This window comes from Nicotiana tomentosiformis, chromosome 6 (assembly GCF_000390325.3).
Source record: "Nicotiana tomentosiformis chromosome 6, ASM39032v3, whole genome shotgun sequence".
Classification (NCBI taxonomy): Eukaryota; Viridiplantae; Streptophyta; class Magnoliopsida; order Solanales; family Solanaceae; genus Nicotiana; species Nicotiana tomentosiformis.
Genome location: NC_090817.1, coordinates 17,980,625 through 17,997,690, shown reverse-complemented (window position 1 = coordinate 17,997,690; position 17,066 = coordinate 17,980,625). Strand labels below are relative to the sequence as shown.

At 36.7% G+C, this 17,066-nt stretch overlaps 1 protein-coding gene and 1 long non-coding RNA gene across 2 annotated transcripts; both read left to right on the top strand.

Moving 5' to 3' along the window:
* Positions 1-227: 227 nt before the first annotated feature.
* Positions 228-629, top strand: LOC138893633 (uncharacterized). The gene has a single exon (XM_070178277.1). It carries the CDS (start codon positions 228-230, stop codon positions 627-629), a length of 402 nt encoding a protein of 133 aa, XP_070034378.1.
* Positions 630-15,453: 14,824 nt separating this feature from the next.
* On the top strand, positions 15,454-16,724 carry LOC104113055 (uncharacterized). The gene is made up of 2 exons (XR_011409063.1): positions 15,454-15,779; positions 16,166-16,724. It is a non-coding gene; the product is annotated as an uncharacterized lncRNA (long non-coding RNA).
* Positions 16,725-17,066: the final 342 nt, after the last annotated feature.

Genomic DNA, 17,066 nt, shown 5'->3' with positions numbered 1-17,066 from the left:
TCCACCCAAAGTATAGATATGATGTACATAATTTGGCAAAATTAGATATATATATTTGATGGAACCCGTGGTAAAAAGAGACAAAGTGGTGCACCGGTTTTGGTCTCTTATTTCCAATAACCTAAGGTTAGGGGATCAAATCCCCTACTAACTTTTTTGTTTAATTTAAAAATAAAAAGTAATGGTGCACCCATCCTCCGAAAATCCTAGATCCGCCTCTATGTAATATGGAGGATCACATGCCTACAATCATTGGCAAAGCAATATGGTGGGGTAGGCCTCCTGATGGGTGGATAAAAATTAATATAGATGAAAGTATCAATAAAACTATGAAGACGGCGGGCATAGGCAGTGTTGTTAGAAACAGAAATGGAGAGCTTATCACCGCATTTGCTAAAGCTCTACAATTTTACACTAACAACCAATCTGAAGTTCAAGCAGCTTTACATGCTTTGCAATGGTGTAAGAATAATAACATTCACAATGTTATCTTGGAGATGGACTCTTTGATGGTTGTGAACATCATTAAGGATATTTACAATACTCCCTGGGAATTGGTTGACGACATAAGAAGTATGAGACACATCATTCACTCTCAAAGTATTACAGTCCAACACTGCTATATATAGAGAGGGAAATGAAGTTGTTGATACACTAACTAAGTATGGGGCGGGTTACAACTTTTGTTAGAAGCTGAGACCTTTTACCATGTTAGGGAGTTACCCCCTTCGGCTAGAGGTACTTTCATAATGGAAAAGGACCAACTTTCTGTCACGACCCAAAATTTCCCACCGACGGGACTGTGATGGCGCATAACATTTCACTTGCTAAGCAAGCCAACGTTAGAGAATTATTAACCAATTTCTTATTTTCATTCAGTAATTAACAATAGTTAACTAAGATGAAATATAATAAGTGCGGACTATCATAAAACTGTATTAATTACTACCACCCGGATCTGAATTCACAATTCACGAGCATTCTAGAATTTACTACAAGTAATAATCTGAAAGAAATACAACTATCTGAATGAAAGAAACAATAGAACATAAAAAGATAGGCGGGGACTTCAAGGTCTGTGAACGCCGACAGATCTACCTTGAGTCTCCGGACAACGGACTAATAGCAAAATTTCGATCAACCTGAATCGGTATCAAAGTCTACACAGAAAGTGCAGAGTACAGCATCAGTACAACCGGTCCCATGTACTGGTAAGTGTCGAGCCTAACCTCGTCGAAGTAGTGACGAGGCTAGGACAAGACACCCACATATAACCTAAACAGTTTAATCATGCTAGTGGCAACAACAGTAAATAAAAAAATAACGCAAAAATAATGGGAAGGGAACATGCAGTGGGAGAATACAACATAAAGACTTAGAATAATGAAAAGACAGAATTAAACCGAAAATTCTTAAACGAATTGAGCAATAAAAACAGCAAGGAAAACTTCACGGCATCACCCTTCGTGTTTTTACTCTCAACCTCACCAAATATATAAATAGAACGACACGACATCACCCTCCGTGCATTAAACATCTCATATACACGGCATCACCCTTCGTGCTTTAAATCTCTCATAATATACACGGAATCACCCTTCGTACTTTACACTTTTCCTCACAATATAAATAAATCACGCACGGCATCACCCTTCGTGCTTTACACTCTTCCTCACAATTCATAGAATCAAATACAACGGATAGAGAGAAGTTTCACAAAGAAATCAATATTTCATCAATGATTACTTTCACAATTTAACCTCTCAACCTCGAATCAATATTCATAATTTTATCAACCTTGGTGAAACCGGATACAAGTCTCCCAACATTTCAACAACAACAATAAGCATGGATAACAAGATTTAAGACTACAAATTTGTAAGAATGAAATTTCACTCGCATGCTATGATTCGACCCCAACGCATAGATGATCGTCACCTCAACTATACATTGTTTTCAACAACAAAACACGCAGCAAATACTCACACAATACCTATTCCCTCAAGCCAAAGTTAGACACAATACTTACCTCGTTCCGAAGGCCACTTAATTCTCGATCACAACTTTTCCTCTAGAATTCACCTCCAAACCACTCGTATCTATTAAAAATGACTCAATAATATCAAATATTTCTAAAGAAATCAATTACATTGCATAAATTTAGATTTTCCAAATTTTCCTCCAAAAAGTCGAAAATCGACCCCATGTCCGCTTGGTCAAAACCTGAGGTTCGGACCAAAATCCATTTACTCATTCACCCCCGAGCCCGAATATATAATTGGTTTTGGAATCAGACCTCAAATTGCGGTCTAAATCCCCAAATTTCTGAAATCCCTAGTTTCTACCCCAAAACCCCTAATTCTACCATGAAAACCTTAGATTTTAGGTTGAAATCTTGTAAACTATAGTGAAAGATTGAAAGAAACCAGTTTAGAACCACTTACCTATGATTTGGGGAAGAAATGGTCTTTGAAAAATCGCCTCTTGTGTTTTAGGTCTTGAAAATTTGGGAAATGAATGAAAATTCCCGTCCAAAAGTCATTTTGATCAGCTGCATATGTCGTATTTGCGACCTGAAATTCGCAAATGCGAAAGAGTCATCGCAAATGCGAAGCCCTTCACACTTCTGTTGCCTTCGCAAATGCGAAGATAAGTTCGCAAATGCGACCTTGAATCTTCGCAAATGCGACTAAATGATCGCATTTGCGATCACTGCCCTTCCCCGACTCCCTTCGCAAATGCGAAAACTATTGGCCCAGCTTCTCTTCGCATTTGCGATGAGAAGCGTGCAAATGCGAACCTCTCAAAGGTTGTAATTGTGATGCTTGATCTCACAAATGCGAAGAGAAGAACGGCCTGCAAAAATATCAGATGCCCAAAAATATTTTCCAAGCCAAATCTCACTCCGTAGCCTATCCGAAACTCACCCGAGCCCTTGGGGCTCCAAACCAAACATGCACACAAGTCTAAAAACATCATACAAACTTGCTCGCGCGATCAAATCACCAAAATAACACCTAGAACTATGAATTTAGCACCAAATCAAATGGAATTCTCAAGAACACTTTAAAATTTCCATCTTCTCAACTGGACGTCCGAATCACGTCAAATCAACCCCATTTCTCACCAAATTTCACAGGCAGGTCTTAAATATCATAACGAACCAGTACTGGGTTCCAGAACCAAAATACGGACCCGATACTAACAATGCCAAACGTCAATCAATTCTTAAAAATAAATAATTTCCAGACTTTTAATTTTCATCAAAAATTCATAACTCAAGCTAGTGACCTCCGAATTCAATTCCGGGCATAAGGCCAGGTCCCATAATTCAATACGGATCTATCGGGACTGTCAAAGTATGGATCCGGGCCCGTTTACCAAAAATATTGACCGAAGTCAACAAAAATCAACTTTTAAGGTACAAATTCTTATTTTCAATAGTTTTCAACATAAAAGCTTCCCGGAAACCTGCCCGGACTGAGCGCGCAAATCGATGAGGGTAAAAATAAGATTTGTAAGGCTTAAGAGCTCAGATTCGAGTTCTAAAACATAAGATGACCTTTTGGGTCATCACATTCTCCACCTCTAAAACAACCGCTCTAAAACTTGTCGGGCTAGAATTGCCACCGGCTCCTCATCGTAAGTCAAATCCTTGTCCAACTGGACAGAGCTAAAATCTAACACATGGGATAGATCGCCGTGATACTTTTGAAGCATGGAAATATGGAATACCGGATGAACAGTTGCTAAACTAGGTGGCAACGCAAGCCTGTAAGTTACCTCCCTCACTCTCTCGAGGATCTCAAATGGCCCGATATACCTAGGGATCAACTTGACCTTCTTCCCAAATCTCATAACACCCTTCATGGGCGATACCCAGAGTAATACCCTCTCTCCGACCATGAATGCCACATCACGAACTCTACGGTCGACATAACTCTTTTGCTTGGACTGAGCTGTACGAAGTCGATCCTGTATAATCTTGACCTTGTCCAAGGCCTCCTGAACTAGTCTGTACCCAATAGCTGAGCCTCTCCCGGTTCAAACCAACCAACTGACGATCGGTATCGCCTTCCGTATAATGCCTCATATGGAGCCATCTGAATGCTCGAATGGTATCTATTATTATAAGCAAACTCAGCAAGTGGTAAGAAATGATCCCAAGAACCTCCAAAGTCTATAACACAAGAGCGGAGCATATCTTTCAATATTTGAATAGTGCGTTTTGACTGTCCGTCTGTCTGTGGATGAAATGTTGTACTCAACTCCACTCGCGTGCCTAACTCACTTTGTACAGCCCTCCAGAAGTGTGAGGTAAACTGCGTACCTCGATCTAAAATAATAGACACGGGCACACCGTGAAGGCGGACAATCTCACTAATGTAAATTTCAGCTAACCTTTCTGAAGAATAGGTAACTGCCACTGGAATGAAATGTGCTGATTTAGTTAACCTATCCACAATGACCCAAACTGCGTCAAATTTTCTCTGAATCTGTGGGAGTCCAACAACAAAATCCATAGTGATACGCTCCCATTTCCATTCAGGAATTTCTAACTTCTGAAGCAAACAACCAGATCTCTGATGCTCGTACTTAACTTGCTGACAATTCAGACACCGAGCTACATATGCAACTATATCCTTTTTCATTCTCCTCCACTAATAATGTTGTCGCAAATCTTGATACATTTTGGCGGTACCTAGATGAAGAGAATTAACTGGAACTGTGTGCTTCTTCAAGAATTAATTCACGAAGCCCATCCACATTAGGCACACAAATATGACCCTGCATTCGCAGAACCCCATCTTCCCCCACAGCAACCTGTTTGGCATCACCGTGCCGCATTGTGTCCTTAAGGACAAGTAAATGGGGATCATCATATTGCCTCTCTCTGATGCGCTCATATAAAGAAGACCGAGTGACTGTGCAAGCTAGAACCCGACTGGGTTCTGAAATATCTAATCTCACGAACTGATTAGCCAAAGTCTGAACATCTGCAACTAATGGCCTCTCACCAACCGGTATATACGCAAGACTGGCCATACTCATAGCCTTTCTACTCAAAGCATCGGCCACCACATTGGCCTTTCCGGGGTGATACAAAATGGTGATATCATAGTCTTTCAACAACTTCAACCATCTTCTCTGCCTCAAATTAATATCCTTTTGTTTGAACAAATACTGAAGGCTACGATGATTAGTAAATACCTCACACGAGACACCGTAGCGGTAATGCCTCCAAATCTTCAGCGCATGAACAATGGCTGCCAATTCTAAGTCGTGAACATGATAATTCTTCTCGTGAACTTTCAATTACCGTGACGCATATGCAATTACCTTGCCATCTTGCATTAATACTGCACCAAGCCCAATGTGAGAGGCGTCACAATATACTGTATACGATCCTGAACCTATGGGTAATACCAACACTAGCGTTGTAGTCAAAGCGGCCTAGAGCTTCTGAAAGCTCAACTTACCCTCGTCTGACTATCTAAATGGGGAACACCTTATGGGTCAATCTGGTCTTAATAGTTGTTCATAATCAATTACAGAATCGTCAATTAACTTCATATTAACAAAAATCTCGTTTCAAACCTTCACAATACTAATAACGAGATGCGAGGTATGAAGACCTCATAATTATTCACCCGAATTAACGAGTTACATTTAATGCCACCTGGGCGGGCACCTACCTCGTAGGTTACAACTCAATATTACAACACGATTTTGGCAAGTATGTATAGAGAATTTCATACAATTTGTTTTTCTTTTCAAATAAGCCTAGGAGGCATGACTCCCTATTAGTAATATAATACAAATTTAATTTCACAATGGAGAATTTAAACACAAAATTTTTTATCACAAGGATCTCGTCCTTATATAACTTCCACCGTAGCTCATAGCCCGATTTAAACATATCAATTTATTTTAAAATATGAGGACCTCGGCCTCAGTTCTGAATCACAAGTAATATGCACATCTTGCCAATCTAAACTTTCTATTTTCTCCTTTTAAATAACTTTCATTAAACAAAATCACAACACATAATGAACCCCACACCGGTAGGGTATATAATTCACAATTTGTAAATAAATTATCCCGAAATACATCAAAACATACCGAAATAAGTACAAGAAAGGCACCTTTAGCTTCACAGATCTTATTAGAGTCCATCATGGAATGATAGGTGTAGTTATCTCCATAAAACCTCTCAATAGAAGTAAACACATAAGCAGGTTATAGAATTACGAAGCTCACTCATAAGTGAAGCACAATATGAGGACTCGTCTTGATACTCAGAACCGAATCAAGTTAAGGAAATTATTCCTTTATTTTAAATCGAGGTCGTACCTATAACGACACCATCTGATGTAACGACATCCACCATACCATAAAACAAATATAATAACGGCTGGGTCTCCACCTCTAGGACGCCTTCTACCCGCCTGTCCTACACCCTTAACTGATCGTGTGGGTGGTGTAGTAACTGCAATGGGGAACATAGCCTGAGTGCTTTGATGAATTATGCCTCTCCCAAGTTTGGGACAATTTTCTCATGATGTGCCTAGTCTCGCCGTATTCATAACAAACAGTTTGCGGGTTTAGATGCTCATATTGAGTCTGTGCGAGATAACTGGAATAACCGTTGTAGGAAACTCATGTCAGTGGTGCATTAAAAGAACTTACTGGGGCACCTCGATTAATCCGATGTGCGAACTGGGCTGGCTGACTACCCGACCCCCCATTGTAATGATTTATACTCGCAGAGTAGAATCTACTGAATCCCCCAGAACCTCGAGACATCTTGGTCTCCTTGGTCTCTTCGTCCTGGTCACCCCGAACACGTTCTAATATCTTGGCAATTTCTACCACTATTAGAAACGAAGTATCAGTCTGTAGCTCCCGAATCATACAAATTTTTACGATCATAATTAAGTCCTTTAATGAGTCTACCGACTCGCTCTCTGGTTGTAGGACACAAAGTAGGAATATGACGGGCTAACTGATTGAACCTGATGGCATATTATGACACCGTCATGGTGACCTGACGCAATCGCTCAAACCCTATGCGCCATGCATTTCGGAGAGTCCGGGAAAAAAACTCTTTCAAAAATATTTCTGAGAACCGAGCCAAGTGGGCGGTGTTGTATTGGCTGGTCTGCCCTCTTCATAGGCTTGCCACGAACACATGTGGAGAATTATATCTCCCAAGGCCAATTTCTTCTTTTATTATGCGGACTCAACACTGTTGAGCTGGCCCATTTCTTAACATACTCTTCGATTCTTCTCAGAGGTAACCCTTACCCCTATTTATATTAATAATCACAAAAGTAAAGCTCCATACAGATAATTCTTAGTCCAGAATCTCGTCAACCACTGTACTTCTTCCGAAGCACCCCAAAATCCGCAACCGTGACGTCCATGCTGAGTAGACCTTCTGTAAATTTAATGTTGTTTCTCTAACTTCTTTGGTACTGAAGTATAAGATTATTACGGAGGCGTACATACCGTAAGTCCAACCTTATCCTCTACAAAATCTCAGGCCTTAAACACATGTAAATTTTGGGAGAACCTTTCAGTACCACATATATACATTTTAGGCCAAAACTGATATAACACATGACTCGCAATCCATTCATTGATAGTGGACTCCCCCACTCGGCGCGTAGTCATAGTTCACCACGTCCGATGGTCCATAATATTAACCTTCACAACTCGTATAAATCAACCAGATGCTAAGGTACGTTGCACCCCCCACATTATTCACAGAGTGATCTCTTTATACGTCCGCATCTTCAGTCGAAATCATACATTTAGGCAATGTTTGAGCATCTCTGGCTCCCTCGTAGTTCATCTACGACATCACGAACCATCGACGCAAAATTGATACTGAGTGCGCAATGTCATACACGAGTAGATACAAAGGAATGTGAGATATAGGTTTCAAGCAAAATCAATATCGCACGATAAGGAATGAAAGAGGTGATATTATTCCTAAACTTCATAGCCTCTGATAGATAAGTACAGACGTCTCCGTACCGATCCTTCAGACTCTACTAAGCTTGCTCATGACTCGTGAGACCTATGTAACCTAGTGCTTTGATACCAACAGTCACGACCCGAAATTTCCCACCGACGGGACCGTGATGGCGCCTAATATTTCACTTGCTAGGCAAGCCAACGTTAGAGAATCATTAACCAATTCCTTATTTTCATTCAGTAATTAACAATAGTTAATTAAGATGAAATATAATAAATGCAGACTATCATAAAACTGTATTAATTACTACCACCCGGATTTGGAGTCACAATTCACGAGCATTCTAGAATTTACTACAAGTAATAATCTGAAATAAATACAACTGTCTGAATGACAGAAACAGTAGAACAGAAAAGATAGGCGGGGACTTCAAGGTCTGTGAACGCTGATAGATCTATCTTGAGTCTCCGTATAGCGGACCAATAGCAAAATTTTGATCAACCCGAACCGGTATCAAAGTCTGCACAAAAAGTGCAGAGTGCAGCATCTGTACAACCGACCCCATGTACTGGTAAGTGGCGAGCCTAACCTTGGCGAAGTAGTGACGAGGCTAGGACAAGACACCCACATATAACCTTAATAGTATAATCATGCACGACAAAATTAAACCGAAAATTCTTAAAGGAATTGAGCAATTAAAATAACAAGAAAAACTGCACGACATCACCCTTCGTGCTTTTACTCTTAACCTCACCAAATAAATAAATAGAACGGCACGACATCACCCTTCGTGCATTAAACCTCTCATAATATACACGGTATCACCCTTCGTGCTTTAAACCTCTCATAATATACACGACATCACCCTTCGTTCTTTAAACCTTTCATAATATACACGACATCACCCTTCGTGCTTTAAACCTCTCATAATATACACGGCATCACCCTTTGTGCTTTACACTCTTCCTCACAATATAAATAAATCACACACGGCATCACCCTTCGTGCTTTACACTCTTCCTCATAATTTACAGAATCAATAACAACGGATAGAGAGAAGTTTCATGAAGAAATCAATATTTCATCAATGATTACTTTCACAATTTAACATCTCAACCTCGAATCAATATTCACAATTTTATCAACCTTGGTGAAACCGAATACAAGTCTCCCAATATTTCAACAACAACAATAGGCATGGATAACAAGCTTTAAGACTACAAATTTGCAAGAATGAAATTTCACTCGTATGCTATGACTCGACCCCAATGCATAGATGCTCGTCATCTCAACTCTACATCGTTTTCAATAACAAAACACGTAGCAAATACTCACACAATACCTACTCATTTAAGCCAAAGTTAGACACAACACTTACCTCGCTCCGAAGGCCACTTAATTCTCAATCACAACGTTTTCTCTAGAATTCACCTCCAAACCACTCGTATCTATTCAAAAATGACGAAATAATATCAAATATTGCTAAAGAAATCAATTACATTGCATAAATTTAGATTTTTCAAATTTTCCTCCAAAAAGTCGAAAATCGACCCCGGGTCCGCTTGGTCAAAACCCAAGGTTCGGATCAAAATATATTTACTCATTCACCCCCGATCCCGAATATATAATTGCTTTTGGAATCCGACCTCAAATTGAGGTCTAAATCCCCAAATTTCCGAATTCCCTAGTTTCTACCCCAAAACCCCTAATTCTACCATGAAAACCTTAGATTTTGGGTTGAAATCTTGTAAAATGTAGTGAAAGATTGAAATAAACCAGTTTAGAATCACTTACCTATGATTTGGGGGAAGAAATGGTCTTTGGAAAATCGTTTATTGTGTTTTAGGTCTTAAATATTTGGGAAATGAATGAAAATTCCCGTCCAAAAGTCATTTTGATCAGCTGCAGATGTCACATTTGCGACCTGAGCTTCGCAAATGCGAAGGAGTCATCGCAAATTCTAAGCCCTTCACACTTTTGCTGCCTTCGCAAATGCGAAGATAAGTTCGCAAATGCGACCTTGAATCTTCGCAAATGCGACTAAATGATTGCATTTGTGATCACTGCCCTTCCCCGACTCCCTTCGCAAATGAAAAAGAAAACTCGCAAATGCAAAAACTATTGGCCCAGCTTCTCTTCGCATTTGCAATGAGAAGCTCGCAAATGCGAACCTCTCAGAGGTCGCAATTGCGATGCCTGATCTCGCAAATGCGAGATCATAGGCCTCCAATAATATCAGATGCCCAACAATGTTTTCCAAGTCAAATCTCACTCTGTAGCCTATCCGAAACTCACCCGAGCCCTCAGGGTTCCAAACCAAACATGCACACAAGTCTAAAAATATCATACGAATTTCAAAATAACACCTAAAACTACGAATTTAGCACAAAATCAAATGAAATTCTCAAAAATACTTTAAAATTTCTATCTTCTCAACTGGACGTCCGAATCACATCAAATCAACCTTGTTTCTCACCAAATTTCACAGACAGGTCTTAAATATCATAACGTACCTGTACCGGATTCCGGAACTAAAATACGAACCTGATGCTAACAATATCAAATATCAATCAATTCTTAAAAACAAATAATTTTTAGACTTTTAATTTTCATCAAAAAATCATAACTCAAGCTAGGGACCTCCGAATTCAATTGTGGGCATACGCCCAGGTCCCATAATTCGATACGAACTTATCGGGACCGTTAAAGTACGGATCCGGGCCCGTTTATCAAAAATGTTGGTCGAAGTCAACAAAAATCAACTTTTAAGGCACACATTCTTATTTTCAATAGTTTTCAACATAAAAACTTTTCGGAAACCTGCCCGTACTGTTCACGTAAATCGAAGAGTAAAAAAATAAGATTTGTAAGGTTTAAGAGCTCAAATTCGAATTCTAAAACATACGATAACATTTTGGATCGTCACACTCCCATGCTTCAGAATCAGACAAATCAAGAGGAGCCATGATATTACCCGTGAATAATTATGTAATTATCTTTTTTGTTATATTTATCCTAACAAACCTTAACTAGACAGATTCCCTTCTCCGTATATCTCTAACTAATCAAGCTACTGATTGGGCACAATGTAACTTTTGCAAGCCTCACATGAATTTAAAGTTGGTGATATCCAACTAACATATGTACTTGGGAGAGGTTAGGCATCATGCCCCCTGCTTCATGTGTTTACTTTTTGGATTTTGGTAATATACAGGTTGAGGGTCATGCCTTAACCCTCACACCACCATGGTGGCTTTTATTATTAAAAAAAAGATAATTAATGTATATTCTTATATCATAATTAAATCACTTAATCATGATAAGCTGGTATAATTTGGTGTAAACTCAAGAGGAGTAAGTTCTTAATCCTGTACTAGAACACATAAAGTCTTGTTCACTGCTAGAAATCGGGTGATTTCCGTCCAAAGCTTTCCGACCGAAATCGGTCGAAAATAAGAGTATTTGGTCGCAAAAGTCAACGAAAATTTTCTGACAGCAAAAAAATAAAAATTCCGACCGATTTCGGTCGGAAATTGGTCAAATATTTGGTCATACTTGTATATACTGTACAAAAATAATTATTTATCTATATCTCTCTCTCTCTCTCTCTCTCTATCTATATATATATATATATATAGATATCTTAATATAGCTAATGTAATATCGAATATAGCTTATATACTATACACTTAGTATATATATATTATACTATACTATATATACAACAACAACAACAACCCAGTGAAATCCCACTAGTGAGGTTTGGGAGGGTAGTGTGTACGCAGACCTTTCCCTACCCCGAAGAGGTAAAGAGGCTGTGTCCGAAAGACCCTCGGCTCAAGAGAACAAAAAGACAAAATAAGACAATATCAATATCATCACATAAATCATAGGAAAAATAGGAACAACATGAAATCTAGAAGAAAGATGCAAAGCAAAAACAAAAAAAGCAAAAACAAAAACGATAGCTACTAAATAGGTCTGACACTGAAACGCAGAATAGTAAGACACGACATTGCCTCGAGCTAGTTTAGACAAAAACTCTACCAGACTAGTCTCACAACGGTACGAAATAAGACAAGACTCAATTACTTCCTAAACTACAACTCTAATACTATACTATATATACATCTTATACTATATTATATATAGAGAGAGAGAGACATCTTAATATAGCTAATATTTTATCGAATATATATATATATATATATATATACACACATCTTAATATAGCTAATGTTATATCGAATATAGCTTATATACTATACACATCTTAATATAGCTAATGTTATATCGAATATAACTTATATACTATACACTTAGTATATATATTATACTATACTATATATTTGTGTGTGTAAATAATAAAGAGCTTTTATATATATATATATAAATATACACATCTTAATATAGCTAATGTTATATCGAATATAACTTATATACTATACACTTAGTATATATATTATACTATACTATATATTTGTGTGTGTAAATAATAATGAGCTTTTATATATATATATACACACATCTTAATATAGCTAATGTTATATCGAATATAGCTTATATACTATACACTTAGTATATATATTATACTATACTATATATTTGTGTGTGTAAATAATATTGAGCTTTTAAATAAATAATATTTAATACTTATATATATATATATAAAACTTATATATATATAACTTATAATAAATAATAAGTAGTTAACTAATTATTAAATATTAACTAAACATTTCCGACCGATTTCGGTCGGAAATGGCATGGTCAAACGGTCAAATGTCACTTAATATTTCCGATCGAATTTTCCGACCGATTTCGGTCGGAAATTTTCAATTTAGATCTGCCAGGAACGGGCTTCTTCCCCATTTTCCCATTTTCTCTATCTCTCTTCCATTTCTCATCATCTCCTTTCTAGTTGCATTTTCACCCAAAATCAACTCTTGTCTCCCTCCTCACCCAAAATCAAAGCCCCCCATCGTCTCCCTCCCCTCCCCCGCCATTGTTCGGCCGCCGGCTGCCACCACTGCTTCCTCCGCTGCCACCACCCACTGCTTTTAGCACCCAAAATCAAACCCCCTCTCTTCTCTTTCAAGGTTAGTTATCTACATTTTTTAATTTAAGTAATTTTAATTCTTCTATTGTATAAACTAGAGTTTAGTTAATGATTAATTAGATTTAGGGTTTACCCATATTGATTATGTTTATGATAGCATTATCTATGTTAGAAGATTATTATTATTTTAGGGATATATATGAACTTTTAAATTAATAAGCACTCAAATTATTTAAATTAATTATATTGTAACTAAAGTTTATTATATAACTTAATTCTATAAATTAATTTGAACTATGATTAATATAATTTATTCATTCTTTATGTAGATGGAATATCGTAGTTGGATGTATAATAGGAATTATCCTAATCATCGGTTTTCAAGGAAGTAATTTATAGAAGGGGTTAAAGAATTTATTACGCATGCAATGTCACTTGAACCGTTTCGGATTGGAGGGTTGATTATTTGTCCTGGTGTGAAGTGCAAGTGTTTGCAATTTTTTGGATCGGAGGATGTTAAGGCTCATCTTTATAAAAAAGGATTTATGGATAATTATTTTGTGTGGACTAGTCATGGAGAGATTGATGGTAGTGATGGTGTATTTCATAATGTAGTTGTTGGTGAAAGTAGTAGGTCGGTGGAGAATAACGTTCAACATCCTAGATACCATGAAATGGTTGCGGATGCTTTTGGGATGCACTTCGATTTTGAAACCCATGAAAGTGTTGAACAATCTCCTAACGAAGAGGTAAAATATTTTTATGAACAGTTAGAGGCCGTTAGTCATCCACTAAGGGAAGGGAATAGCTACTCTTGTTTATTTAAGAATCGACGATGAAGGTTCTAGGAATGAAGATGGAGATGATGCTAGATAAAAAACTGATTGAATGGTGTGTATTGCTAAACAAAGTATTGAACTTGTCAATATTTAGTTGAGACTAGTTTTGAATGATGATTATATTATTATTTTGTTATTGAACATTTTAGTAGTTCTTGTTGTGGTTGTTATTAGTTGTTGTTGTTGTTAGCTAATGGTTGATAGTGTAGTTAATAGTTTTTGTTAGTTAATTGTTATTGTTGTTGTTAGTATATTCATTGTTGTTGATTAATTATGGTTGAATGGAAGCAATGTAATGCTGCCATATATTGGTTGTAATTGGCAGGTGGTGTAGCTCAAAAATAGGCAATTTTGCCCAGTTTTACCCAGATTTCCGACCGAATTCGGTCGGAAATTATGAATTTATATTTATTTTTATAAATAAATTAATAATTTATTACAATTTACAACTAATTATTTAATTAAATAAAATTATTATTATTTTAAATTTCCGACTGAATTCTGTCGGCAAATGAAAATGAAAAATAATAATAATAATAATAGTTTCCGACCGATTTCGGTCGGAAATTTGAAAATTAAAAAAAAATATATTTAATTATTTCAGACCGATTTCGGTCAGAAATTAAAGTTTGACAGTCAGTCAACGCTTTGACGTTTTCGACCGAATTCGATCGGTACACGTTTGCGACCATTGTTTTCCCGACCAATTAAAATCGGTCGGAATTCGGTCAGAAATTATTAATTTCCGACTGATTTTGGTCGGAAATAGCGGACGGAATTACACTCTTTTTTAGTAGTGGTTGCTCGGTCATGTAAGCCGCTACAACAAGTTGCTAAATCATGGTGGTACTTTGTTAGCAGATAATCAACTAAAAGGCTAAGACAAAAGGCACATATTATAATTAAATAATGCCACTAGGTTTGTATCTTCTCCAACATTTTAAAGTCTCATCACATACATTGTCCAAAAGAAAGACTACAGGATAGAAATATAATAAGACTCGAACAAGTAAAGCGTGTTGTTTACAGAGTTAATTAAAGTTCATCTTAATTAAGGTCAATTCATCTTTTTATTTAGTTAGGCAGAGAGCCTCAAGACTTTAATGTTGGGACATTGTTCTGTCCCTTTTTCACATGCTCAATTTGCTTTTATATTTTAATTAATATTGACAATTCATAGTCATATGTAAGGTTAATTCTTTGTTTGGAACTTAAGAAGCTAAAGTTGATTTCACTCATAATACTGAAGTTTATCGATGGAAGGTCTAAAATTACTTTTTCATATTAAAATAACTTTACTCACTATAATATAGTAAATTAAGGTTACGAAACTAATTTTTATCAGCGCTTAGCACTATATAAATTCCACGTCAAAAACTAAAAAACTCCACTGTGTAAATATTTTTTAACTGCCCATATCTTATCAAACAAAAGACATTTAAGAAAATATTTAAATGACACAAAGAAAAGAAGAAAAATTACAGTATAGAAGTCGTTTAGTGATTGGTGAGATTTGAAATATGTACTTAAAAATCGCAATTCGCAACTATTAGGCCAACACCAAACTCGTTCATAAAGTACTCTCCGAATCCAATATTGTTACTAAAATAGAGAAGAAAGGGGCCAGCCGGCCAAGACTGTTGAATCCCCACCAAACAAAGCAGAGCATTTTCTTGTTTTTCACCACTCTCTTATCATCTTTTATTCTCTATATATATTACACACTCATATTTTGGTGTGGCCAATAGTATACTTTGTCTTTTGCTTAAAGAAGACAATGAAGAGCAAGTTCTTCCTTTGTTTTCGTCCCATTGTTGAGGACTCTGTTCTTCACAACCACACTATTGATCGGTCTTCTCCAATTATTACAAAAAGATGTGGCAAAAATGATCCACTGGTTAGTAGTCTTTCTTGTGAATCTAAAAGTCTTTCCAATTGTCTTTTTCCATTTTTGATGTTAGACTATCCAAACTCCAGGATATATATGTGAGTGTATCAATTTTGTAAATATTATTGCTGTCGAAGTGTGTAATCATTCAATCAGTGATACACTTATATTTACTTAATTATATTTTTAATATGTCTCTTGCCGACCTGATATTTTCTTCATGGTGAAGCACATGAATTTTTTTTTTGATTGTTGGTGGTATTAAGACTCAAACTCATGATTTTTAGCTGCTTTGTTATTGTTAGATATATGGCTCTTTTATTTACTGAATTACGTCTTCAACAGTCGCCAAGTAATAGCTAGAGTCACGACGAGTGCAACCTTCAATTTTGCAGTTTGAATCAAGAAGTAATTACAGGCGAAATAGAAGGGACAAGTTACTCAAAGCATTACATGGTGATCACTCAAGGAATCAAGAAACGCTAGTTTTGAAGGGTAATCATAACCAGCAAAGGGAAATTACTTCAATTGGCAATTTATCTAAGGGAAAACAGTCATCAAGGCCATATTCATACAACCACAGAAATGCCATAAGTGCTTCAGCAGCAACAAGTGATGATATCAAGAAATCTAGCTCAAGTGTTTATTTGATTATTTTCGCCTTATTTGCGACCATCTATTTTGGTAGGGTTTATGCAATAGTCTTAACATCGTTATGGCTTCTATTGTTCTCTTTGGTACCGAAGTCAATTTGCAGGATACTTGATAAATTCTTTATAGTCGGATATAGAGTACAAAAACAAAGCTATAATGGATCATGATGTTGAAATGAGACGGATGTAAAAAAACACGCGATCTAAGGGCGGAGCTAAGGGGCACAAAGAGGTCCATCCGAATTCTCATTCGCCTAGAAATTATACTGTATATATTAAGGAAGATTATTTATTATAGTATATAGTAGATGTTGAATCCCATTTACATAACCCAAGAACTATTCATGTGTTTACTTCCTTATATTTTGAATTTCCTTAGTGCGATCGTATCTCCATTACCGCACATGATACACATACTTCAACATTAAGGGTCTGTTTGGAAAGCCACCAGGTAATTGAAATTGGTATAATTAGTAGGGTAGTAATTACACAACCTAGTAATTATACTTTATTATAATTACGACGACATGTTTGTTTGTCATAATGTAATTACAGTGTAATTACAAGTGTACTGTTTGGTTGCACAAGTGTAATTGTTAAATAAAAAAATTTAATATAAAGATAATTATCAAACATTAAAAGT

Excerpts from the sequence above, each read along its gene's own strand:
- LOC138893633 (XM_070178277.1), top strand. The coding sequence starts at position 228 with ATGGAGGATCACATGCCTACAATCATTGGCAAAGCAATATGGTGGGGT.